The sequence below is a fragment of the Manis javanica genome, chromosome 1 (genome assembly GCF_040802235.1).
Source record: "Manis javanica isolate MJ-LG chromosome 1, MJ_LKY, whole genome shotgun sequence".
Lineage (NCBI taxonomy): Eukaryota > Metazoa > Chordata > Mammalia > Pholidota > Manidae > Manis > Manis javanica.
This window is the reverse complement of record NC_133156.1, coordinates 213,677,133-213,704,634: the sequence shown is the minus strand read 5'-3', so window position 1 is coordinate 213,704,634 and position 27,502 is coordinate 213,677,133. Positions and strand designations below refer to the sequence as shown.

Genomic DNA, 27,502 nt, shown 5'->3' with positions numbered 1-27,502 from the left:
GAACTTTACAAGCATTAACTCCTTTAATTCTATACCTCTGTGATATAGGTTTTATTATTTTTCCCATTTTACAGATGAAGAAACTAAAAAACAGAGAGATTAGGTTACTTGCCAAATGTTAGGTGCTAAACCAACAAGCAAATTTAGGTAATCTGGCCTGGGGATCGATTTTCAAACCCAGTATCTAGTCGTTTGCTTCTAGCTACTGTATAATATTTCATACTGTGCACCGACCATGCTTAACTCATTAATTCTCCAAGGATGGATGTTTTATGGCCCTGTGCAAGAAGCTCACCGAAGAATGTATCTCACAAGGGTGTTCATGGGCCTTAGGGTACACATGTAATGTAACTGAGTGCTTCTGGGTGGCTCTCTAGAATAGTCACACTTGTCCACATCACCAGCAGCCTATAAGTGCCATGAAATATCTTCCATAGGCATTTCCAGCTTTCTAATTTTTGCCAATATGATAAAAATAAAGTGATTTTTCATTGCTTTTTTTTAAAAAGGAATTTCTCTCTCTCTTCACTATTTTTTATTGTGGTAAATATGTATAACAAGAAATTTGCCATTTTGATCATTTTAATTTAACTCATTAACATTAATTACATGGATAATGTGCAGCCATCACTGTCTGAAAGTTTTCATCACTGCAAACATCAGTTTTTTAATTTGCATTTCTCTTTGAGCATCTCTTCATAAACTTGTCAATACATTTACATTTGATTCTGCCTTATTCACTGTAAGAAAACAAATTAAACTAATGAAAAAGAAGCTCTAATTCCTGACATAGCACTGTTACTGAGTCAGACAGCCTTGAATTTGAATCCCAGGTCTTGCCTTTCTGTCCAGGCGACTGGGGCAAAAGGGTCTCTGAGCTTCAGTTCTCTTACCTGTAGAATAGAAGTAACATACTGACCCCTCTAGATTCTTCTAGGTATTAAATGAGGTGATATATGTAGAGGGCACATCACCATTTCTAGCAAAAGTAAGTATTTGATAAAGAGATATTTATTATTTTATTATATATTTATTATTATTATTATTATTATTAATTTTATTAAGCTTGGGCTGCCATTTCATCTGAACCTTCTCTGATCCAAATGGTGGGATGGGCCACCATCCAGTGACAGCAAACATTCTTACCTCCAATGGACCTAGGCTCAGATTTGGTGGAAGAAGAAACAGGATTGAGAAACAATGTAAATGCTAAGCCAAATGGAGGAGGGAAAAGGTTAAATAACATTCAAACCGTAATGTTGAATAAGGAGCAATGTCAGGGCCAGCAGATGAAGGCGGGAGGGCTGCTAGGGCGATGATTCCCCTCCCTGGGTGCCTGAGTGTGCACATATCCCCAGCAGGAGGAGGAATGGCTCTTTGCTACCTCCTGCCCTGCTGGAGAGAAGATGCTCTGTCCTACCAATAGACGTCTGAATTGCCGGGACTGCCAGATGAACGGTGTGCTTTTTATAATGCTGTGATATGTTAATGCATGTTTGAGGTCTGAATCCCTTCAACTTAATTGAGGACATCACCATGTAAATAATAAAAATCAGCAGATTTCACTTATGATATCCAACATTAGTTTTTTTGCAACATGAGTCAGGTTTTGCTTCCCACTATCATTATCTTGTGATCTGCTACTAGCAGCATAGACGGCAGTCGTTCCTTTACGCTCGCCAAAGTGTACAAGGGACCCAAGCAAACTGAACAACAAAACAGCATTAACGTGTAGGAAAATAAGTATTTTCACTCCAGAAGTGGGAGTCCAGTAGAATCAGCTTGGTGGTGTTTGCAGTTTTCTGCATAAAGAGATGCAGTCAAATCAGCTGGTCACTACCATTTTAAAAAGAAAGAGAAAATGTAATTTTCCTGTTTAAGTCATTTAAAGTCTATTTTTTATTTTCCATTTTATCTAAGTGCCTCTCTTCTACTTCTTAGAATTTCTAATCATAGAATTTACTTACTGAAAATGCGTGCTTTGGGCTAGAAAAGAATATTTAGAAATCCTTACAACCCCCCCCCACCCCAAAAAAAGCCAGCAAGTGGGAGTGGAAATTTGAAAGAGGACCGCCTAATTCAGCACTAAAACCAGTGTAAGCAGCAGTGTCTGTGTGTGTGTGAGTGTGTGTGGTGTAAAATGTGCTTTTCAAAGTGCTGAGAGGTTGATGGGAATGTTTGATTAGCTCCTCTGAGAAAAGAGAAAAGTTGCTTGGACCTCTTTTTGTTTCTTCTTTAGAATAATTTGGATGGGATTTGTGATGCAGAAAAGCTTAAGGAAAAAAGGATATCCATTCTGTGTGGTGGAAAATTTTTGAAAAAAATTGCTTTCTTCAAACAAGGTATGTCTGACAAATTACTAAGCTATGTAGATAGTTTGATTTCCATTCCTTATTATAAAAATATTAAAATGTATTTATCATTAAGAAATTATAACGCATACCTTGACCAAGTAATCGGACTGTACAAATTTCAGTATCAGGAGTATCACAGTGGGTGGTAGTTGACATCCTCGTAAACTAATGCTATGCATATCAGCTCTACATAAATTGTACTGAGATAAGATTTAGAAAAAGATTTTCACTGTATCTTTAAATCAACTTAATTAATGGTTAAGATAAGCTGATATATATGCCATTTGTGTAGAGCTTTACAAAGTACATTTAAGTATCTCTATTATCTTGCTCTTTGTTATATCTCACTTCCCTACTTAGACTAAATAACAATGTAGCAAACTGCTTGTAATAATATACAAAAAGCAGTATGAGAAGTGGGCACAAAGATGCTAAATTAAAAGAGAAATTATTTAATGTGTATCTACTCTCTCTTCGACAGATCTCAGTGGAATGTTTCTAGATGTGCAATTCTGTGTCTTGCTTACACTGGAAGTGTTTTCTTAGGCTGAATGCTTCTTTAACTGATAAGCCCAAGAAAGGACTGGCCATTGTTAAGTCTACTATTGTAGCTCAACTTTGCACAGGGAAACAGGATACGAAATCTCTTTTAAGCATGATTTATGCCAAACCAGTATAAACATGAAATAAATGCCTCCAGCACAGGTTAAACAGAGAGGATAAGACTGAATAATTAGACTCCATGGTTTGCTCTGAACAACCCACAGCATCTTTGCCATACTCAAATCAAGGGGGAATGCAAAGTTTTCTTTTGAGTTTATTGTAAAACTAGGCATTCTTGGCCATGGTGGTTTGTTATTCAAAAATGTGAGCACTGAGAAAATAGCATTTTGCCATTACATTGTGTTGCAATAAATTTGGCAGTTTTGGTGGTAAAGTTCTGAGGTTGTTTTTCCCTCTGTCTTTTGAAAGATGAAAACATCTTTCAGCAGAGCAAGATCAAATATTTGTTTGGGTATTTTCTCTGTTGTGTGTAATAGCTGCAAGTGGTAGCTACGTGTTCCCTCCCCAATCCCGGGAAGTTGGAAGTGCCTGTCTTTTATATATTGAATTAAAATACCATCTTTTGTAAAAGGGCTTTAGACAAACAATTGCAAGGCGACAAGGGCTGCATTTTTAATCGCAAAATGATGGTCTCCCAGACTAAGCTTCATTTAAATATATTTAACACCTCACCAATGAAAGGAAAACACCTTAGAACATTGGAAATGCTTAGTATCTGCCCTGAAATAGTATTTACTTTATGAATATTGGTTAGGAGACCTAATTATCTTTTTTGCCAAGTTCCTGATCACATGAAGAATAGTTTCTTTCAGAGAAAATCCACTGGGTTTGAAAATGGTTTATGAATAGCATTAGGAGAACAGAAATGCCTGTGCTGTTCTCATCTGTAATTCCTGTAAGTCATATTGTGTACAGGAAAGCAGTGTGTTTCAGTGCGATGTCTCAAGCCAGGAGTCCTAAATTACAGTAACTGCTCTGCCACACAACCTAGCTGTGTTACCTTGGGAAAGGTGACATTTCTTGACTTTTGTTCCCCTACCGAAGAACAGAAATATCAATGCCTATGCACACCCCCCTCCCAGGGAGTCATAGAGTTCAATATTCATTCTCAGTTCCAAAAGCATTTTGAACTGTGAAAAGTTCTTTAGAAATGTAATCTCCCCCCACCCTCACAACATATTAAAAAAAAAAGATTAACTGGAAGGAGTCATTGGCCATAAAAGAAATGCTTCATGACCTCCAGGATATTCCTGTTACTGGTGCCCACATGTGCAATGTCTCTCCTTGTTTGTTTGGAAGCATGAGCCAGGTATCCACAGCAGTGGGTGCAGGACAGAGCACACTAGCCTGTCAGTAGAAGAGCATTCTGGCTGTGTGACCTTGGGTAGGTTACTCAACTTCTCTGTGTCTCCCTTTCCTCATTTGCTAAATGACGAAACTGGGATAAGATCGTCTCTGAGTTTACCTCACAATCCTGTGGTTCTAGGCACAGGGACCTCCCCAGCATCAAGCCTCAATTTTATTGTTGAGACTCTGTATATTACAAAATGAGGTAGTATCAAAATGGGGTTTTGGAACCTAGGTATATTTAAAATGTTTATGTTTACTTAACTAAAGACTCTAACATATATAAAAATGAAATGTAATATAATGTATGTGTGTGCATGCATCTCCATAGTATACTGAAGACAGTGTGGTCCAAGTTGTAATGACAGACTTCTTTCAGTTCTCTGGTGTTTTTCTGTGACTGTCTATATAACCTCATGTGGGAATAAGGTCAAACATCTAAATGTAAGGCCTTTCATGCACGGCCAAGGCCAGGTGGTCCTCCTGGGCAAGGACCTGGTAGAAGTTTGTCAGGCAGGAGGCTCTGCCACTTCTTAAATGTGCGAACCTGGACAAATCATGCAAGCTCTCTGGGCCTCAGTCTTCTCATCTGTAAAAGGGGTCTATTATTAATGCCTACCTCATGGAATTATGGCAAAAACTTCTATCAATGTTTGGCACACTGTCAGAACTCAAGTGTTAGCAAGTATTTTCTTTTTTCTATGTGACTAGAATGAAGAAATCAGGTCAGCTATGAAACAAATCAATTGTCATCATCACCAAACTTTTAAACATGAATTCTTTGGATGTAGTGAGCAAATAGATTTGTGAGGTAATGTGATATTTATATAATTATTTGAAAAGTGTTGCCATCTTTTCATCCTGAGTATCTGAGCTAATCAATCAATCAGCAAATGACAAACAAGAGACGTAACTTCCGGACATCTGCAGTTTGAGAAACCCCAAGGGCCCCTTGCGGCTGCCTAAAAATGTGTCTCTGTGGTTTGCAGAAGTGGTGGAATGCCTACCCCCTGAACACACATAAAGTGAGTGAGAGAAACTGCAAAGGGAACCTGCTACTTTTTACGGGAATGAAAAAGGTCCTTGTGCAGGTGGCAGTGAGCAGCATTTATTAGTACGGAGAATAGGGCAAGAGAGGAGCGAACAGACCAGGGCAAATTTAGGCTAGGCATCGGAAATGGCTTTTTGATAGTGCTGGTTGTTAAATTGTAATTAAGCAGCAGGGGTGTGTGATGCTGCTGCCAGGGCCTCCACAGCTGTTTGCAGGCCTGGCAAGGCCCTGACTCCTGTCACTGGCCTGCATCCCTGGGCTCACCTGCAGCTGGCCCCTCCAGCTGTGCACCTGCACCCACCGGCCCATCTCCCGCCACCATGTCCACTGCTGTGCATAGCCCATGGTGAGGGCCTGTGGCTGCAGTAGTGCATGCTCACCATCAGGGAGCCCTGCCCTTGCCAGGGCCCTTGCTGCTGGCCTGGCCCTCATCCTGCAGGCGTGTGTGCCTGCACCTGGCTCCTGCCACTACATAGTCCCCTGGAGATGGCCCTGTAGCTTACAGAGCACATATCACCAGCTCCAGCCATCACCCCTGCCTGCCCTGGTCCTTAGCCCCTGGACCCAGAAGCATCACTGAGGATCCCAACAGCGCTAGCAGCCACTTCGGATCCCTCACCACCCTCACCGAGCACTACACTGTTGTTGATGTTGTGGACCCCAGCAGCCTGAGCTGTCGAGCCATCACCCTTCCCTGGAGCTGGAGCAGCCACAGCCCCCATACTTGGTGCTCTGCACCATTTGGCCCAGGGTCGCAGAGCACCCCGGCACGACCTGACCCACAGTCAGTCTGTGAAGTCTAGAAGAGGTGACTGCCTCTTTAAATATGCAGACACCTATGCAAGGCTACAGGGACCCTGAAGAATCAGGGAAGCACGACAACACCAGAGAAGCACCATAAACCTCCAGCGGCTCCAAGGAATGGAGATAGGTGAACGACCTGTCAAAGAACTCAAAATAATTGTTCGGAAGGTGCTCAGAGAGCTACACGAGAACACAGATGAACAAGTCAGGGAGATCTGGAAAACGAAACAAGAACAAAATGAGTTCAACAAGGAGATAGACAACACAAAAAAGACCCAAACAGAAATTCTGAAGCTAAAGAATGAAAGATTAATTTTTTTAAAAAACACACACACAAATTTAAGTCAGTCTGAGATCATCTAGGCGAGTTGCTGTTTACAGACCAAGATGTGAAGGGGCAAACCCCAGCGAGATTCCAGAAGCGCCATGTTCACAGTGGAGCAAAGACTATTTCAGTTTTGTTGATTGCCTTTTCCTATGGTTACCTCATCTGTGAAACAAACAGTTGAGGTAACTGGATTTAGAATTTGTTTCTAATCAACTAGAAAACTTCTCCACTTCAAAAGACTGCAAACCTTATGGAAATCCTCAGGGACTGCCTATCTGGAAGGCTTGGGGCTGCCTGGCCTGTGCACAAAGCAGACACGAGCTGAGGCTCTGAGCTGAGACCTACAAAAACTGCACATCGTGTGGCAACTTGCAAAGGGCAAATTCCACACACAGAAGATGTTGGGACTTGGCTGGAATCCATTGCCACATTCTAGTGCTTATGTCCTGCGGGAGGAAGGTGAACTGATCTAGATGACGGATGCCAAAATCCTTTCCTGAGTCAAATCTACAAGTCCCAGTCTTGGAACAGAAGAAATATTTGTTTGGTTTAGATCTGGTTTAGAAAATACTTTGTTGTTTGTGTTTTATCATGGCCGTATAATTTTTAAAAATGCTGAGGTCCATTTCTGCTTCATATGACATGAGTAGATAACTTTTTTTTCAATGCTTTTGAAAATGCTAGATGTCATTCTTCAGCCAGTTGATTGGTCTAACTGTCCTACAACCATCTAGAAGATTTTCATGAGAATGGCCTAAAGATCCTTACAAATCTCTGAGCAGAGAAGGAGCAAAACTACAGAATTGCTCCAGTTCTGGGGCCCTAGAAGAACATTGTTCAATGGAAGTCACAGCCCATGTGGCTCCTTCACCAAGAAGTCCAAAAATCAAGTCATGGTAACCCTGGGCAGTGGCTTACAGAGAGAGATTCAACTGGTTGCTCTCCCTCTGTTAAGTCCTGAACTAGAGTCTAAATGAGCCACGTTTTGCAAAAGAATGGTGATGAGAATGACAAGGGTAATCACGATTACCCACCACCCCAACAACAATTCCTGACACCTACAGAGCTAGTCTTACTTGCCAGACACCCTTCTAAGCCCTTTTCATATATTAACTCACTTAATCCTAACAGCAGCCTTATGAGGTAGGCTGCTACTCTTCCTATTATGCAGATAAAAAATCTGAGGCACTGAGAAGTTAAGTAAGTTGTCCAAGGCCAGACAGCTAGTAAGTGATGGAGCTCAACTGTAAACCCATGCAGTATAATTTCAGAATTCACATTCTTAACCTACCAGGCACCAATCACACATGGCCCTGGTTTTTCTATCACTGCACCAAATTAATCTTTGCCATCCCTGAAAACAGTGTTTTCAAGCCAAGTCAGATGTTCAAAAAAATAATTGCTCACCGCAAAAGTAGACAGTGTGGTAATAATGACGGACGAGGTAGAGGTAAGGACCTCATGGGAGAAGAGCGTGCTAAGAAGGGAGGTTATATTCCTGTCATTCTCAGAGAATCTCCTGATTTAAGAATTGCTTTTCAGGTGTGCTGGGAAGACCTGACTCTCATTAGCAAGCCCTCTGAGGAGCCACTCCCCAAAAAGTGTCCTTTATCTTCACTCGAGGGCTAAGTTAGCAGTGAGTCACAGAAAGAGCCTTACTTCCTCCCAGATTCAGAAAATCACTTTCCCTGATAAGGGTCTCCACGTTGACAAGCCTCTAGTAAAAATTTCTCGAATTCTTTCCTTCAGTCAGAGAAAGGCTAAAGTTTTGTGCGGACATGTGGTAAAAATTCATAAAAATTGCCCCTCAGGCTATAGTGAAAAGAGACTCCTCTGTTTCTGCATTCTTTCTCCTCCAATTCAAAAAGGAAAAAAAAGCATGTATTCCTTTGGGGGAACCCAGTGTAGTTTCCATGGAATCAGGTCGCTGGCATCTCAGCGCTATGTGAATTCCTTCATCTGGATTCCTTTGTGTCGCAGACAGAGGAAACACACTTTGGACGTAAAGGTGCAAGTCAACTTGCCCAGACTGGCTTTGCTTGTATAAATAATACAGCGACTAAACCTGCAGTTCAAAAAGCTGGAGCATTTGGGGAATCAGATCAATCAACAATAGCCACAACAAATATTTATTGGGCCACCACTATGTGCCATCCATAATTCTCTGTGCTTGGGAAGAAGTGAACAAAATCATCTCTATTCCCCTAGAGCCACCAGTCTGGGGGCACCCGATATACAAATACCCACGAGAGGTTTGGTGGTGACCCGAGCTGTGAACAGCATAAGAAAGCAGATGCGGGGACTAGACAGCACAGTGTGATATGGGTGATGATTTGTGTTGCATGGGTAGATAAATGTCTGATAAAGGGACATTTAAACAGAGAGAGAGGTGAGGGAACCAGAGAACAACCTGTGTGGATAGTTGGGTGTAGGACATTCTGAGCGGAGGGACGAGCACATTGGAATCCCTGAGGCTGGACCACGCTTGGGAGGTCGGGCTGGCTGGAGCAGGCTGAGCGAGGAAGACAGGAGGTGAGATCCAGGTGCACTTTGGACCAGCAGACACGGAGCACTCCACCCCGACGCTCCTCGGCGTCTCCCAGATACCCCAACTGCCCAGTAAGACTCTCTGTGGAGCCGTTCTTGCCTCTGCCCTGGATGCAATCTGAGCAGGTCTTATAATATTTCAGGCCACTCAGAGATTTTTTAAAAAGACCTAAACCCCAAAATAATCTCAGTTTGGTCATTAATGTGGATGTAATACTTAGGTAATCCTTTAAAATGGCATTCACAGTTGAAAGTTTCATCCCCCATCACACGTTTGCCATCTGTAATGGGGAAGGGGACGCGACTGGATTCTCTCTCTCTCTGCCTGGTGCCTTTGCCACTCTTCCCATGGCTGCTGCTGATAGTCTCTTCATGTCCAGAGTTGAAGTGGGTGCAGAGAGGAAAAGTAGAGGGGACAGAAGGGCCTTACTAGTGGGTGCTGCTGCAGGCTGGGATCCAGACTCCCTGGGCTTGGCAGGCATGTACAGCTGCGTCTTGTTCCCATGGGGCACTTCGCAGGTTCTTCAGAGATACTACCACTTTGTGGGGACCCCCTGCAGTTCCCTGGATGCCATTACAGAGGACTCTGCCCTGGCTGGGGGGTTATTGTTCCTTGCCCAGCCCCTGAGCAACTGGCAATCTATCTCCCGCCATTTTCTGCTGTGTGGTCCCCTCAGCCCTCTGTGCCCCCAGCTTGGGGAGGACCTAGAGTGACCCCAGCACACTCTCACAAGGTAGTCTCGTTCACCACAAGCTGTGTCCTCTTCTGTAGAGCTCTTAATCACGAGTCAGACACCAGTACCCTGCACTCCCTAGCCCAAGGGACACAACTACTCAGTTACTTCAAGCAGGGTTACTGAACATCTATGCTGGACATTCAGCAGAGGGACCCAAGAATGGGGACCCTCGGCTGACGGCCTCCCTCTAGACCACACCAGGGTCCATAGAGGCAGCATGGGCAGCTGCAGACTGGAGAGAAGGAGGTACTTTAGGAAAAGTTGCTGGCATTTTCCCTGTTCCTCCCCCTCTGCAGATACAGGAGGGTGCAGGGGTCTCCCACTCCTACCTTCTTCAGTCAGTGGTGACAGAAGCTCGGAGGGAGTAGCTAGTGCTTGGGCTCAGCTGAAGCAAAGAAAGGAACGTCCCCTTTAACATCCCACTCCACAGTCAATTGCAGTACACTCCGATGTTTATTTAGATGGGTGTGTTCTGCCTGGTTAAACTTAAAAATATGCCTGCTGCATCACTTTACCCTAAATAACATATATGAGAGAGAGAAAGCTGTGTGTGAGTTCAGGCCCAAAAATGACTTGGAAAAAAACCTTTTAACCTTGTAACTAAGACAACTATTTTAAAGTGTGCACTTTAACTATTGTTAGCAGAATATTCCAAAAAGCCTAGAATGTATGTCAGAGCAAAAAGGAAGGTTTCTTTTATCCTGTAGGGTGATAAAACAGGGTGGTGAGCGGGGTTAAATGTTTGGGGGCCTGGGATGGAATTCTGGCCCTGCTATATATTCGTGCTGTAACTGTGGGCAGCTCACTAAAGTTCTCCAAGCCTCAATTTCCAACTCTGAAAAATGGGCATAATAGCACTTACCTGGTGGGGTCACCATGACAGGTAAGATCACATGTGAGCAGGATGGGCTCATGGTGCATACCCCACAAATGGTAGTTACTATTATTGGGGTGGACTCTAAACTTCTAAAACTTTCCACGAAGAAGAACAAAAGCACCTAACCCATCTTGTGTAACAGGTCACTAGCCAGCTGGGCCAGAACTGTCGGGAGGGACTTGTAGGAGGGCTTGAAGACTCCGCCAGAGCTGTGAAAGGTCTGGAGGAGGCCTCTGCAGCATGAGGCTGCTCGGCTCCCTTTGGAGATTGGGGTCCCCTTCTTTAAAATGCCTCTCTTTCTGCTGGTCCTGGCAATTCCCAGGACTTAATCTTCCACAGCCCTCAACTGCTCAGCCGCAGTCACTGCCCTGGCCCATACCCTCCATTTTCCCTAAGCCTCTGGCTGCTAGTTTCAAGAATGTACTTTGACCCACAGCCTCGCACCTGCTGCTCAGCAACTGGGGTGCCATCATCTGAGATAAACACACCCTTTACCCCAAGGCAGCCAGGAAGATACCTTGGGTCCTGCAGACACACCCTCATCTCCCCCCCTATCCCAACTGGAAGGCTACGCCAGACCCAAGGATGTTTCTCTGTGGCTCAGAATTGAAGGCGAACCAAAGATCACAGAGTGTTCAAGCCAGCAGAGGCTCTGGGGATCATGGCCGGACTGAACCAAATACCCAGCTCCCGATCCACAGCAGAAGGCCCCTTGGCAACCACGGACCTCAAAGCCCAGAGGAGAAGCTCACTGGAGGATGCAGGGCTAATCCACAGTGTCAAGCACATTAGGTGAAGAAGCCTCTGATGAGAGAAACCTGTCTTCTGAAGCTCCATGAAACTCTTTAAACTGCAGTTTCCAGAGCAACTAAGAGGAGCGGTCATGGCCCACCTTGCCCTTTCCTGGGGTCCTCACCCCCTCCCCAGATTTACTGCTCTTTGTGCCCCCTCCTACTACAGAGGATAAGTAACTCTTGGAAGGAGTTTTTTAGAGCTCCTTTGGGGGCATGCCTGCAAACCAGTACTTTTTCCCACTGGCAACATAAGACCTAAACTACCACTTCAGAAATGTAATTACTGTTTACAACCCCACTGGAAATCACTATTGGCCAAAGCCTGTGTGGCTGTCATAAGCATTACCATATGCCATGTTCTTAACAAGGTACACAATGATGGTCTGAAACACACGTTCCAAAAAGGGCCTTCCCTTTTTGGTTTTATGACATGTAGAAACATGCCACATGGATCAGTGAATCTAACAGGCGTAGGCATCTATCATCATTGAACATATGTATAGGTGGAGCTGCCATCCACCCAGCTGCCTGGGAGTGAAACTCTCTGCTTTAGGATTTGCCCTGACTCTATGTGGAAATCAAAAGTGATCCTTGTTCACACCTCAGTCATCAAAAACATTGCCTGTAATGTTTATGGAAAATTCCTAGATTGGAATGTCAGTAAGATAACATTTTATAAATACATCGGGAAATAGAGATTCTCTAAATCAGAGTTTCTTAACCCTGACACTACTGGCATTTCGCGCTGGCTCCTTCTTTATCGTTGGGGCATCCTGTACACTGTAAATGTTCAGCAGCTTCCAGGGCCTCTACCCACAAGATGCCAACAGCACCCCCCCACACACACCCTAAGCTGTGACAATCAAAAATGCCTTCAAGCATTGCTAAATCTTTCCGGAGGTGCAAAATGACCTCTGCTTGTGAACCACGGTCATAAACAGACCAGGAACTCCGCAGTGTCATTCTGACAGCATAGTTTTCAGGTCACCCACGCTCATTTATTTCCCCCCAGAGCATCCCAGGTATGTAGGCCGTGTTCCTCCTTCCCAGCAGCTGGGACAGCTCAGGGGATTCTTTGTCACACCTCCTCCCAGAGCCTGGCTCCAGAGCTGGGTGCGGACTCTCAGACCCCTGCTTTGAGGCTACCAAAAGACAAGCCCTTCTCATCAGGTGTTTTCATTTTATTATTAATCATTTCAGGGGAACAGGAAACAGTGAAAACAACAGAGATGAAAAGGGTTTTAATCAAAGCTTCAAGGAACAGAAACCAACTCAAACTGGCCGGAGCACAAGGGCCCGGAAACATCCATGCCACACAAAGGAGACCGAGTCCAGCTGGACTTCTCAGACTGGAAATGGGCAAGGGAAGTGGGCAGAAACCAATGTGCCTGCCCTCCCTGCTCCTGCCAGGGCCGCGCTCTCCCTGCTCCATCTCGGTCTGTCCCCATCTTCTGCATCTCCCTCCGGGCCCCACGGCCTTCAGCTTGACTCCCTCAGCTTCAAGGCTTTCGGGGTCCCAATTCCAAAGTCGCAAGGGAGACCTTGACTTGCCTAAGTTATCTTTTCTTGCCAGACCATAGGCTGTGGACCAGATGAGTCACTTACTTTCAGCAAGTACTATTAATGCATCTGAGCATGGTATCTGAGATACTAACTTCAGGGGCCTTGTGAGATTAAATTAATAGATATAACCAGGCTTTTAAAAGAAAAACTACTGTCCACTCTGGCACATTCCCTTTCTCTCTCTCTGTCCTTCACAGAATCCTGGGGAATTGTAATAGGGCCCACTGGTGTCAGGGCAGCAGAAATGCAGTGTTTCAGGCCCAGCCCAGAGGACTGTGATCTACAGGAAGGTTAACATGCAGACCAAGGTCCCCCACACGTCAAGGTCCCTCCTCTACCAGCTTTCCTTTTGCCATCCTCACTAGACCCGCCCACAGCCACCAGCAAGCGGCTGAGGCCCTAGTCAGGCTGCAGATGCGGCTCCCCCTTTAGAAACATCTGTCCTTGAGGGAGTTTCGGCATTTTGGAAATATAGTCCAAGTCTCTCATAACTATTAAACATTTCCAGATGAACACCGGCTCTTTCTGCCTCGTGGACAAAGAGTATTGTTAGGTGCTCCCCCATGTAGCATCATAGATCAGACAAACACCACATTGCATAAATCTTACGTGTCCACTAGGGCAGATTTTATGCAAGTGAGGGGCTCCAGTGAGCCTCCTGGGGGCTTATTAAAAATGATGAATGCAAAAATAATTCTTAAGCCTTCCATGTCTTCCTACTGCCTAAAGGATCAATTCCACATTCTTTAGGAATGACATTCAAGGCCAAGATGGCCCCTTCTTTCCTCTCTAATGGTCTGATTCCTGTCCCAGCCTGGCAGAGCAGCTCCCGTTCCTGAAACTGTTCCATCCCCTCGTCCTCTCTGTCCTCACCCTTCATTGTTTTACAACCTGCCAGTTAAACAAACTGGTTCCAGCTCTTCCAAGCCCCATGCCCCGGGGCTTATTTCACCACCCTTTTGCCTCCACAGCAGAGGTTCTCAATTTTGGCTGCACGCTGGAGTCAGTCACCTGGAGAGCTTTAAAACAATACTGATAGCAACTCAGACCAATTAAATCAGGGAAGTGTGCTTGTTTATTATGAAACAGCTAAGGCAAGTGGTGAAATGAAAATGAACATTCCCTGGACTCAGGATGCCAGGTGTGAATACCAGCTCCTCTTCTTCCCAGCCTTGTTACCTTGAGCAAAGTACCTAACTCCTGCATGTCTCCAATTCCTTACCACTAAAATTAAGACAAGAAATAGCTCCTCCCTGTTGTTGTCAAGATTAAATGAGTTATCAGTGACATTTAGTCTGTGCTCTGTCACAGTTAGTTGTGATGAGAGCCATCAGACTCCATCGAGAGGACTCAAAGCAAGTTGATGCTAGGACCAACATCTTCTCTTCTCTGCCTAACATGGAGTACACACACAAATTTCTTTTTTAAATGATTAAATGGATGCATGAATGGAGATGAATTTTGACTGTAAGAGATCAGGAAGATTTACACAGGAGAGGAGCCCATGAACTCAACCTTAATGGTAGTCAGGTGAAGGGTGGGAAGGTATTCCAGATAGAATAGTAATAGGACAGATGTGCCAAGACACTGATGGGCAGGGTGTAAAGACAAGACCAGAAGCCTGGGGTGTGCTGAGGTCAGAGGGAAGGATTACAGGTGAGAACTGCAGTGAGATGGATTGAAAGGAAAGTTGGGCTAGTTCATGAAGGGTTTGTAATGTCTCATTAAGGAATATGAGCTTTATTTTGTAGAGAATGAGTGGACTGTGAAGAAGAATTCTGAGAGGATGACTATACCATCGAACCCACGCTTTAGGAAGCTAATCCTTCCCAACTGGAGGGAAAGGTGAACTGGACCAAAGAAAGCAAGGAGCAAGGAGTGGGTTAAGAGATCACTGCAGCTTCTCATTTGATATCGACATTGTCTGCATATGTTAAGTCCTCAGAGGGGACCATTTTATTAATTTCTGATTTATTAACATACATGCAAAGGGTAAAGATTTAAATGGAACGAAACCATAAGACGTTCTGATCACTATTCACCCAGCCTTTTTTTCCTGAGGCAACCACTGTTATTGAAATACAAAGGATTATCAGAAAGTACTGTGAAACAATTGTGTACCAACAAAGTGGATGATCTAGATAACATGAGCAAATGCCTAGAAATGCAGACCTACCTAGAGTAAATCATGAAGAAACAGAAAGATCTGAATAGACCTGTAACTAGTAGGGAGATTGAATCAGTAATCACAAACTTCTAAAGAAGATACACAAATGGCCAACAAGCACGTGAAAGGATTCATCACCAGTCACTAGGGAACTGCAGATCAAAACTACAATGAGACGTCCCTCCCACCCATTAGGATGGCTAGAAGCAAAAGTAACAGATCGTGACAAGAGTTGGCAAGGATGTGGAGACATTGGAACCCTTGTGCACTGTTCATGGGAATGTCAGATGGTACAGCTGCTGCGGAAAACAGTATGGAGGGTCCTCAAAAAGTTTACAATCGAATTATGGTATGATCCAGCAATTCCTCTTCTAGGTGTATACACAAAAAAATTGAAAGCAGGGCCTCAAAGAGATATTTGTACACCCATGTTCATAGCAGCATTATTCACAATAACTACAATATGGTAGCAACCCAAGTGTCTATCAACAGATGAATGGGTAAGCCAAATATGGTATATACGTACAACGGAAGAATGGAATATCACTCAGCCTGAAAAATGAAAGAAATTCTGACATAGGCTGCAACATGGATGAAATTTGACAACATAATACTATTTGAAATCGGCCAGCCACAAAAAGACAAAAACTGTATGTGCCCACTTATGTGAAGTACTTAGTCAAAATTACAGAGAATGGAAGTTCAAGTTGCCAGGGGCTCTGGGGAGCCTGGGGGGCCAGGTGGGGAGTTGGTGAATGGGGAATCATTGTCTAATGGGCATAGAGTTTCAGGTTTACAAGACAAAAAGGGTTCTGGAGATGAATGGTGGTGATGATAGCAAATCATGAATGTATATAAGACTGTTGAACTACACAGGTAAAAATAGTTAAGATAGTAAATTTTACATTTGTGTATTTCACCACAATGAAAAAAACTGGAAAAAAAACCTGAAAAGCCAAATTTTAAAAAGGTGTTATTATTATTTATTACCAATTTGTTCTTTTCTAACTCTGAACAACTAGAGATCTAACTAAATTAACTGGCTACTCTACTTACACTAACGTACGCTTGTACTTCACGGTCAGGCTTCCTTGCCTCACCAGAACTTCATATTCAGGGCTCCTTATATCACATCTCACAGCACAATCTACAGATGTATGAATCAACAGCACATTCTTTTGGAAAGCCCAATTGTTCCATTTTTGTTAGACCCCTAGTGAGCCCATGAAGACTGAAGACCCAACATTACCATGCAATGCGTGACATTGGGCTGCCTGCAGAGACTGCATAATGGTGCCAGGGGCCGACCTCATCCCCAGCCTCTGGGATGGCTGAGTGAGGGTTTGAATTTTTTTTTTTGCATGTTTCAAAAGGCACATTTACATTTTAAGTGTATGAGTTAATGAACTGAGCAAGGAGAGGGATTACAGTGGTAAGAAAGTAGCCTCAAAACATTCTGATTGCAAGAGGCCAGAGCAATCCTGGTAGGGTTTCATGAATGATGAGTCAGTTCTTGGGTGGTAATTCCTCCGGGGTTAGAGTGCTTCCTGGAATGCTGTTTGTTTTTATCCATCCATCCCACTGTGCAAAGGTCAGGTCCATCCGTGCCTTCTTCTAAAGTTGTAGGACAAATTCAAGAGCATTTCTCTTTGCAGTTCATCTTCCCTTGCGTTTATTTGTTGAATCTCAATAATGCTTATTGAGATATAATTCACCAACCATGAAATACACCTTTGAAAGTGTACGATTCAGTAGTTTTTAGGATATTCACAACTGTTTTGTTCTTCTCTTTGTTTTGTATCCTTTTTCATTTCCTAGAGAAGGGAGAGAGCCCCACTTACTCTGTTAGGGTCTAGGACTCCGGGGTTTCCCAGAGAACAAGACACACGGACACGGAGATGAAAATCCAAGCAAAGTCTTTATTCAGCCAGCAAGCTGGGGTCGACAGCACCTCCCCTGACACGCAGGCCGAGTCCGAGCTGCCGACCCCCGAAGCAACTTTGGGTACTGATTATATAGGATCTTCACAGCAGTTACACCAAAGCCCCTGCAGTTCTACAACTAATAGGTTTAAAACACACTCTATATTGTAACCAATGGGAAACATTGTAACCTTTTTAGGGAACGCGCCAGTTGCCTGCTGGCTTCAATTGTTATCTCTTGCTTACCCAAGCATGTCTATGTGACTTATCACGGGTTACATCCCCAGGCGTTCCCAGGCTGTTGCCCACTTCTAGTTATCTAACTTAGGGTAGGCGCATTTCTCAGAAGCCTCGGGTAATTTACACAAGAAAAGACTGGGTGGCTCTCGCTCTAGGCAGTCAGGTTAAGTGTCATTAGTTCTTTTTCCTGACTCTTGATGCTCTCTGCACTCAGTTACAACTCACTCATCAATTCAACATATATTTATTGAGCACATAAAAAATCAAATAAAAATCCCTGCCCTCATGGAACTTGCATTCTGGTGGAGAACACAAACAATAAACAAACAAAATAAGTAAACTATAGAGTATGCCAGTGGTGATAAATAACATGGAAAAAAAGTTGGTAGGAAAAAAGGGTGTACCAGTTGGTGATGGGTGGGAGAGGGATTATAATTTTAAATTGAGTGGTTAGGAAATGTCCCAAGAGAAGGTCACCTTTAAGCAGACTTGAAAGAAATGAAGAAGAGAATCATGTTCTTATCTGAGGGAAGGGCAACCATGTAGAGGAAACACTAAGTGCAAAGACCCTAAGGTAAGAGGTGTGTTCTAGAAGCAGCCAGGAGACCTGTGTGCCTGGAGTTTAATAAGTGAGTGAGGCAATAGCAGGAAATGAGTTCAGAGAGGCCAGTGGTGGCCAGATCACACTTGTCAAGCAAGACTTTGCCTTTTGTTCTGAGTAAGGTGGGGAGGCACGGTTCAGTTTTGATCTGAGGAATGCTATGAATGGCTTACTTTGCACACGATCCTGCTGTCACCTGTGCAGACTGTAGAGCACAGGGGAAGGAGGTGGCCACGTTAGGAGCCTAATTGCAATAATCCTTGTAAGAGGAGGCATGGCCAGGAGCAGGTGGCAATGGGTGATGAGAAATGGACAGATTCTGGATATATTATAAGTGTGGAGGCAACAGTTCCAGCTGATAGATAAAATAGGAGGAATGGCAGAAAGCAAAGTCAAACAGGACTCTCAGGTGAGCCCATGATGCTAAACCCAGGTAGGACTGGGTGGGGATATCTAGTAGGACAGCTTGACTAACTGTATTTGTCCCATAAGAAAGCTAAATATTTAGGCCTGAAAACATGTAAGCAGTTCTGGAGCTTCTCACATTAGTAAAAGACAAAAAAAAATTTAGTTGTTATGACACTATTTCCAAAATATGACCCAACTATTCAAGCATCAATTTGCCAAATAGATTATATGTATGATTTTATTTCTATTTTGAAGCTAAATACCATTATCAGCCTGTTACTTAACCAGTGGTCAACCACCTTAGCTGGGAAGTATATATAATGCACTGCAATCGTTGCTGGAAATTAGCAAAGTAATCAGTTCTGTTTAGGGTTTCTCTTGCTGTCTCATTTGATTGTAATAAAACCTTTCATATACTAAACAGTTTTATTGAAATTAATTGCACCAGATACTTATGTTATTACCTCAAGCATAATTTAATAACTGCTTTTTGTTAATAATGGCATCATCTTTTATCCCATCTCTAAGTATTGGATATAAGCTTGTTTTGGACCTAGCTGGTCCCAGATTGTGTTTCTCTCTTTTCAAGTCTCCATTCACTGGCATCACTTTGATGGCTTCAAAATCAGCCACAGTAGGAAAATTTATACCACAGAAACCAAGAAATGCTACAAGTCAGGGTCTGGATTATTGTTTTTGTTTTTCAGAGAACAGGTTTACCAGCACTCCACCAGGCACACCAGAGTGTCGGGTTATGAATGCCAGCTTTAAGCCATTCTGTAGTGGCACTGGGAAGAAAGGATGTAGTGGGAACCATCTGCCCCAGAGGGGAGAAGTGTTTTTTGATTGACCTTCTTTAGAATTGCTGGCTTATAAGGATAATAAAAAGCAGACCAACTTTTTTTGGGGGGGACATTTTTTTTTTACTAAGGTATCATTGATATACACTCTTATGAAGATTTCGCATGAAAAACATTGTGGTTACTACATTCACCCATATTATCAAGTCCCCCCCACACCCCACTGAAGTCACTGTCCATCACTGTTAAGATGTTACAGAGTCACTACTTCTCTTCTCTGTGCTACACTGTCTTCCCCATGAACCCCCACACACACCATGTGTACTAATCATAATACCCCTCAGTCTCCTACTCCCTCCCTCCCCACCCACACTCCTCCACCCCTCCGCTTTGGTAACCACTAGTCCCTTCTTGGAATCTGTGAGTCAAAAGCAAACCAACTTCTAAGTCTTTAGATTCTCTGCAATGTTCTTTCTTACCACCTGTGCCCAGGGCAACTCCTTCCCACCTACTCCCACCTCTGTTCTGGTCTTACTTACTGTCAGGTCACCATGGATATGACATTTAACCTTTCTAAGCCTTAGTTTCCTGAGGGGATCCTAAAATCTACCACACTGGCTTTTGGGGAGGATTTGAGACAATACAGAGTGTGCACTATATGCTCTATTAACAATAATACGAATAAACCTTCTAGAACTTCCTCCTAGCCTTACAAGAAAGGAGGATAACCCCTTATAGCTCAGCAGCACCTTCACATGCACTGCGCTTTCTGACCTCGGAGCCTCTGGGGAGAGTGTCCACCCGTGTGGTGTCGCTTCTCCCCAGTTCCCACACGATCAATCTCTGGTCACCTTTCAGAGTCGGCCCAATTGCCACCACCTCTGTGAGGTTTTTTCTTATTCCCACAGCTGACATAATCTCTCCTTCCTCTAAAATTCCCTGGCCTCTTGGGGAATCTCTGGCACTCTCCCAGACCTACTGGATTAGAATCTGCATTTTTAACAAGATCCCCAGGTGATTCCTATGCACATTAAGATTAAAGAGGCCTTCCTCTAAATCGCTGGATCTCAAACTTGTCTGCACACTGGAATTCCCTGAGAAGTTTTAAAAAACTCAATGCCTTGACCTCACCCTGAGAAATTCTGAGTCAGTTGGTCTGAGGGACGACGGCCTGGTCTTTTTATACTCCCAGATGATACTAATATGCAACAACATTGGACAACCACTGGTCTATAAACTCCTCCTATATTCCCTTATGGAGCCTGAACACTCCCTAACATTATGGTATTTGTGTCCCTGTATGTTTTCCCACTTTATTAAACTCTAAGTCTTTTAAGAGCCAAGAACTGTGGTGCAATTCAATTTTTATCACATCCTCCTTAATAGTACCTAGCCATACAATAGGAGTTTAATAAATATTTATTGAATGAATGATGAATAAATTATTGATTTGCAACCTAAAAATGTTCTATCAATACAGTAAGTATGGCTTTTGTTCTCATTTGAAGACTAGTTGAACATATTCTCGAAATTATGCAGTTATTTCCTCGTCAATTTTCAGTAAAACCAAATCTCTGAAGAACAGGAGGCTGCTGACTAGAATGGGTTTTCTAACGGAGAATAGCCTCTCTGGATACCGGTGCGGCTGGCCGCTGCCATCTCCCTGAGCTCTTTACAGGAAGCCGCAGCTTGGAGTCAAGGCTCCAGAGAGCAATGCCAAATGAAGCAGCCCATCCCTACACTCAGAGCATCCAGTTCGGAGCTCTTGGCTGAAATATGACGCTGTTATTGTTTCTCCTTCTCCAGGGTGCCGTTTTGATATTTATGGGGAGTGTTGTCCTCACCATGAAGGCATCTGTTACTGAAATGTTCCTTGGTAAGTACTTTTATATGTGTATCTGGATACACTTTTAACATTTTCCTAAGGTCCAAAGAATCCCTCCAAGAAAAGATGTAAACCAAGACAGAGCATATAAACAGTACAGTGTATCTTTTTACGATAAACATTTTGGAGAAAAGCTTAAGTGAGAATGTTAAGTGTAGACCAAATTCAGGATGCATGTGTATAATATATTTTTATTTAAGCCAAATGTACGTATTACATATGTGTGCCTCAGTCTATTTATTACACACTATACACACAGATATACACACATATCTGTGTGTGTATTCTTCAGCAACCACCAAATATTTCAGATAGAACATATTTACTGATTCTGAATATAAGAATCTTCTTGTTTTTTAATTTCTCAAAAAAAACCCAATACGACAAGCAAGGGGGCTCTGGGCACGGGGGAAGGAGACTGGACTGGGAGTCAGAGAGGATACGGGCTCTGGTTCTGAGTCCACCACCAGTTTGCTAAGGAATATTCACCTTGGAGGCACAGGGTCCTTCATTTCCACTTTGCCCGTTTGGGAGGCTGTCCCCCTACTGGTAAGGAAAATATTCAACACAACCATCAAGGTCAGCAAACCGCTTTTTCCCTCCAGTTGGCAAAGCCCTCCCAGCTCCCCCTTCCCCTCCTCCAGGCTCCTCTTTTGCCCTGCGTGAGCCGAAATGCCACATATCAAAATAATATAAATTGCTCCCCTCGCCTGTGCTCAGGGCTCAGACCTTGGGAGATCACTCCCCTCTGAGCCCGGCGGTGTAAAATAAACCTCAGCACTCCAAGACCTCCGAGTGCCGCCTGGTTCTTCCGTCAGTGAAGGTTTTCCAGTATTTTCCATAACACTACCAATTCTAAAACAGATTAGTAGGTTTCTTACATGGGTTGGGGTGGGGAGTTAGAAATAGGAGAATTTAGCTGCTGTAAAACAAACAGAACTAAACAAACAAACCCTGAGGCCATTTCACACTGTGTTGTCCCAGCATCACAGCACCAAAAAGGGGGACTTGACTGTCCTGCCTTGTCCCCAGCCTCTCTGTCTGTCTTTTGGCAAAACTCTTTTCAGGGTGACTCATCCAGAAAGCAAGAATCAAAACAGGAAAAGGAGAGTCCTATCCCAAACTCCTCTCTCTATGTCCTCCCACGTCTGCCTCTCTCATCCATTTGCTTGTCTCCACGTCAGGGCCATTTCCTGAAGCCCCTGCGGCCCTTCTCAGCACTGGGACAGCCTCCTTCCCCCAAATCCTCCCCCTCTCGCTGGTTCCCCACCACACCCTGATCAATCTCCCTGAAGCCCACATCCGATCACCATCTCGCTTTCACCTCCTCAGTGTTTTCCCTTCATCCTTAGGATGAAGCCATCATCCCTTAAAGTGCCCTGCTTGCTGGCAAGGCCTTCCTGATAAGGCTCTTGCTGTCGCCTGCTCCCCTCTCTCACCACGGAGCCCAGGCTGGCATCTGGGGACCCGGGACATATGGACGTCCTCATCCCCCTGAGAACCACACCACCTCACACTCCTGGGCCTTTGACTGTGCTGCTTCCCCTTCCTGGAACGCTCTTCCTCTCGTCCCGTTCTCTCCCCAAACCCTGTCTGTCCTCCGCCCCCGTCTGAGAAGGCCGTTGTCCTGTGCTGCCCTGGTGCCCTGCATCAATTCTCCTCAGAGCTGCATGGCGCTCACCTTGCCACTAGTCCGACTCCCGCAGAATGGCAGACTCACCGAGACCAGGAGCTGTGTCCCACTCACTGTATTTCCGGTGCTTGGCACACCTCACAGGCACTCAAAAAATACTGCTAAATAAATTATTCTCTTTGGGAATGCTGGATTTTTAAGGAATCAGAGTCCAATTCTGCACTCAATTCTGTGGGGTTTTTCTCCACACTAAGCAATTCCTTGACACTAGCTGGGTGTCCTACAATTCAACTCAGTTCTGACACCATCTACCTGGAGATATCAGATTCCATAGGTTAAGGGCTCAGTCCCACAACACTGTCACCAACCTACACCCCTCCTCAGATGCCAACCAAAAGTCCAGGTTTTCACTTGTGCTTCTTACTGTCTGGTGATAAATCAGGAGTTCCCACAATCCCTCTTTCGGTTCAATTAATTGCCAGAGTGGCTCACAGAACTCAGATTACCAGTTCATTGCAAAGATTATTAAAAGATATGAATCAACAACCAGATAAAGAGATACATGAGGCGAGGTCCCGAACAAAGGAACACATGTCCCCGTGGAGCTTGGGGCCCAGCACGGCGACACATGGAGGCGTTCTGGTCACCAACCACCGAAGCTCTCTGAACCCCAGCCTTTCAGGTTTTAACGCAGGCGACCCAATGGAGGCATCCCTGCATAGGCACGATTGATTAAATCATTGGCCATTGGCAATTGATTCAACTTCCAGCCCTTTCCCCTCCAGAGGAAAGTTCAACCCTCTAGGCAAGGCTAGCTTCCCAGCAACCAGCTCCCTCATCTTTAGGAGATTCCCAGAAGTCAATGCATTAACATAAACCCAGCTGTGATTGGAAGGGGCTTGTTATGAATAACAAGATACCCGTTCTACCTTTATGGCTTTGAGGCAATTTCAGGAACTGAGGACAAGAAGCTAATTATTATTTTAAAACATGCTCCCATTGCTCTTACTGCTCAGGAAATTCTGAGGGTTTTGGTATCAGTGAGCCAGGAACTGTGACTGGAAGACCAAAATACATATTTATTATAAATTATAATATCACACAGAGCCAGCCAATGATACCTTAGAAGACCTCTAAACTAATTAGTGCGTAACTAATACAAGTATCAGAGCCAGCATGTGTGTTTTAGGTAAGCTTAAATTTATGGTACAGTGAGTTCTGTGCTGCCCATTGTCATGGAACACCACAGATGACCAGCAGCTGCACTTAGAGGGGGCAAGGGGAATAAAGGGGCTCGGACTGCGGCCAGCAAACTTGCATTCTGGTTCCAACATCTGCCTCCAAAGAACTGCAGCTTTAGCCAAGGTATTAACCTTGACCCTGGTTTCCTGTCTATAAAATTAAAGGGATGACCTCCAAAGCTCCTCCCAGCTTTAATATTTTATGATTTGGTGCATAATTCTATGATATATGAGATTGTAGAGAATAAATTGTCCTGTCATTGCTAAGAAGCTCTGATTTATTTGATGCTACATGTTTCATTGAGTACGTAATCCCAAATTAAAGCATCAGGGAAATTTGAACTGCTTTAAAATAATCTGCTCTATAAATCATTTTTCAGAAGGCTTTGTGGATATTGCTAAAGAGAACCAGAGCTGAATGGTATCTAAGGTAGTAAAACAGATTTTAATAAGGAACTATTGCAATAGGAGAAAGGAAGTTGGACACCTCAGTATGGGATGGGGCTCAATTCTAAACACAACCAGGAAAATGGGGTTTATATCCAAGAGACAGGTTGCTGGGGTCAGTGGATGGATATTACCAAGAAGAGACCTCAAGGGTAGGGGGATTCTTGCTAAACCAACCTGACAGGATTCTTGCTAAAGGCAGACCAGGATGATCAGAGATCAAAGGTGGGGGAGTCTCTGTAAGTAGGATTCCAGGTAAACAGGCAATGCAAGGCCAACAGGGGCGGACACTGAAGACCCAAGTTGAAACTTGGCCGAGAAGAGGGCTGAGGAGGCTGACTGAAGTGTGGTCAAGGAGAGAGTCAACAAGGAGTCAGTATCTCAGGGGCTCTGGAAGGATCGAATAAGACGTTGATAGCCTAGAATGAGGCATTTCTTTAGAAATTCTAGACACAGGATAAGTATTCAGTAGGTACTTACTGATTTGATAATTGATTAGATGCTCTAGTACTTCATATCTTTTCTTGAAAGTAAATGGATTCTGATTACAATTCATTACTGACAGGAAAACCAGAACACAAGTGCGTATCGACCATACCAATGATTTTAGAAAACACTCTTCATTGTTGTTAGTCTGTGTGATTTCAATTTGACCAAATTAAATAATTATGTTGCCCTTTCTAACTGTAAAATCAACAGTGTTATATAAAATGTAGACTACATATAAGGAATCTACTATAAGATGGGAAAATACAGAAAATAAAAAATAGAAATTATAATTCCACTGTTATTAATATTTTGGTGTATTTGTTCTAGTTATTCTCTCTGCATATGTTCTAATTTTGTCAGGATCATTCTTAAGGTTGAAGCTGAGCACTTGCCAGGTCATTAAATATTCTTCTACACATCATTTGTAACAAATGCTTCGGATTCCCCTATCGTTGGGACATTTCCAACATTTCATTATTTCCAGATTGCCATTAGAAATATGCTGTAATGAACATTTTTTTTACATAAATCATTGTGCATATCTCTAATTATAACTTGGGTCATATTCCTAAAGGGCATATTTTCTAGGACAAAGAATATACATGTGTTGAAGTCTATTGAAATATATTACCAATTGGCTTTCCAGAATGATTCTACTTGCTTGGGGTTTACCAACAGTATACCGGAACTCCCTAATCCCAAATCCATGCCAGGATGAAGTATAATCTCGTGTTCAATACTTATATGGGGAAACATCCTGCTGTTTTCCTTTAGCTTGCTTTTCTTAATCACTAATGAGACTGAATACTATTCCAAGCTAATTCATTTGTATTTTCTCTATGAATTATCTGGGTGATAATTTATTTAATCGAAATTTTAAAACAATTATGCCTCAGGTACCTTACTGACATGTGATTGTCACATAAGAGCAAGAAGTGTTGGAGGGAATTTTAATTTTGGAAAAGTAATTTCAATATTTAATTTGTTTTGAAGTTTCAAGCACTACTGACAAAAGTTGAGAACTTTTCATGTCATTCAAAGGGAACCTTGGATTTTGTTTTTAATTGAGAAGTATTGGTGCAGAGTTTGGTAAATCATGTTGTCTTGGAACTTTGGACTCTAGACTTAATTTTTGCAAGGCTTCTAAACACTGATAGCCTCATTAGCTAAGTAACCAACTAACCCACAGAAGGGACTGGCTTTCAGACTTGTGTTCTGCTTTGTACTTTGAAGTGAGCATCAGTTATCCATCGTAGTGCTCTGCCTGGCTTCCTAAGAAAACGAACATAAGACTGATTTTTCCCTTACCCACATTCAACGTGCAGTTCCCTGGTTCCAGTGTAGCAAGAGAGGTCCTGCTGATGAGGAGGACTTGCTTCAGGGCACAAGCTCATTTGCAGCCTTATTGACTAGCCCTTCCCATGAGGAGTGGTTTCCGAAGAGCTTTAATTAATAAGCATCCAAGCTGAAGGTAGGGCCTCTGTGTACCATTGAAAATAAGGACTTTATTAACCACTGCTGTAAAACCAAACCCAGCTATGAATGTTTTCAGCCTGGAGGGTCTTGGGTGAGCAAATTCGAGTGATGGGGTGGTCTTACTGAAATATTTATAGTCCTAATGATACGAAGACATATAAACCACTTTGCCAAAGGCGCACAGGCCCAGAAGGACAGTGTTTGGTTTTCCACAAGAATTGATACCTAAATTTATTACTATTTCATTTAATCCCTCTGCATTTACTTGCTAAAATTTTAAATATTTTTTTTAAAAAACATTCTAGGATTCTAGTTACTTATTTTTGCATACAATATTATGAAGATGTGGTCATTGCACAGAGTTAAATGACAGGGAGGTCACTATAAAATTTAGACCTCCAGGACACTCACACCAGTCCAAACCTCAGAAGTAAATAACACCTAAAAAAGTCTGCCTGCAGTCTACAGGCTAGACTCTTCGTTCTCACTCAGTTCTCTTTCATGTTTCTGTTCTTACAGGACATGGCATGTCAACTGCCCAGGCCTCAACTAATGCTAATAGTCAGAAGTAGGGATAATTCAGAAGCAGTATCATTGGCATAGATTACCTAGATAATCATAAATAAAAATGTTTCGGTAAATAAAAAGTTTTCTTAAATACTTGGGGACATTGCCAGTTGTTCCTTTAAAGATAGTTGCCAATTCCAAATTTCCTAAGTCTGTTTGTGCCCAAAGTGAACATCCATGTTCTGTTAAAAAGACAGAAGCATAAAGTAGGAGGTAAAAAGGCCTGTTTTGATTACTCTACTGCCTCATGTTCACCTCAGTCCCAACTCCATCCAGAAAGTGGGTTTCTCAAAAAAGTGGATAAAATGGAGGTAAGTTAATGCAGTACCATCTTTGGGTGGCTAAGGTCGAAGAATGCCTGGAGAGGAAGGAGGAACAGAGGATTGACTAGCCCTCTGAAAGGAAAAGTATCTATAAGTAGTATTAGTGTAGGTCCAGAGAAGTGAGCATTTTCAGACATGCTAGTAAAAATTACTGTGAGAAATTTCCACAATATACATAAAAAATGTAAGTAGGTGTATCTTTCAGATAAGCAATCCTACTTGGAAATGTATTGAAATAAAGAATCAGCACATAAATGAAGCTATTTATGTTAAATCAGGAATTGGCTAAATTATGATATATCCATACAGTGTAATATTTTGCAGGCAGTTTAAATTG

The 27,502-nt window shown here is 43.2% G+C and overlaps 1 protein-coding gene and 1 long non-coding RNA gene across 3 annotated transcripts in view; one reads left to right on the top strand and one right to left on the bottom strand.

Moving 5' to 3' along the window:
* Positions 1 to 27,502, bottom strand: part of LOC118970727 (uncharacterized) — a 143,897-nt gene that overhangs the window by 65,207 nt on the left and 51,188 nt on the right. The gene's annotated exons all lie outside the window — the stretch shown is intronic.
* VIT (vitrin) overlaps positions 2,107 to 27,502 on the top strand; it is a 103,046-nt gene continuing 77,650 nt past the window's right edge. For both annotated transcript variants that reach the window (XM_073214372.1, XM_073214367.1), the window contains exons 1-2: positions 2,107 to 2,342; positions 20,911 to 20,980. In XM_073214372.1, coding sequence (XP_073070473.1) covers positions 20,929 to 20,980 — 52 coding nt within the window. In that variant the 5' untranslated portion in view covers positions 2,107 to 2,342; positions 20,911 to 20,928. The remainder of the gene's footprint in view (positions 2,343 to 20,910; positions 20,981 to 27,502) is intronic.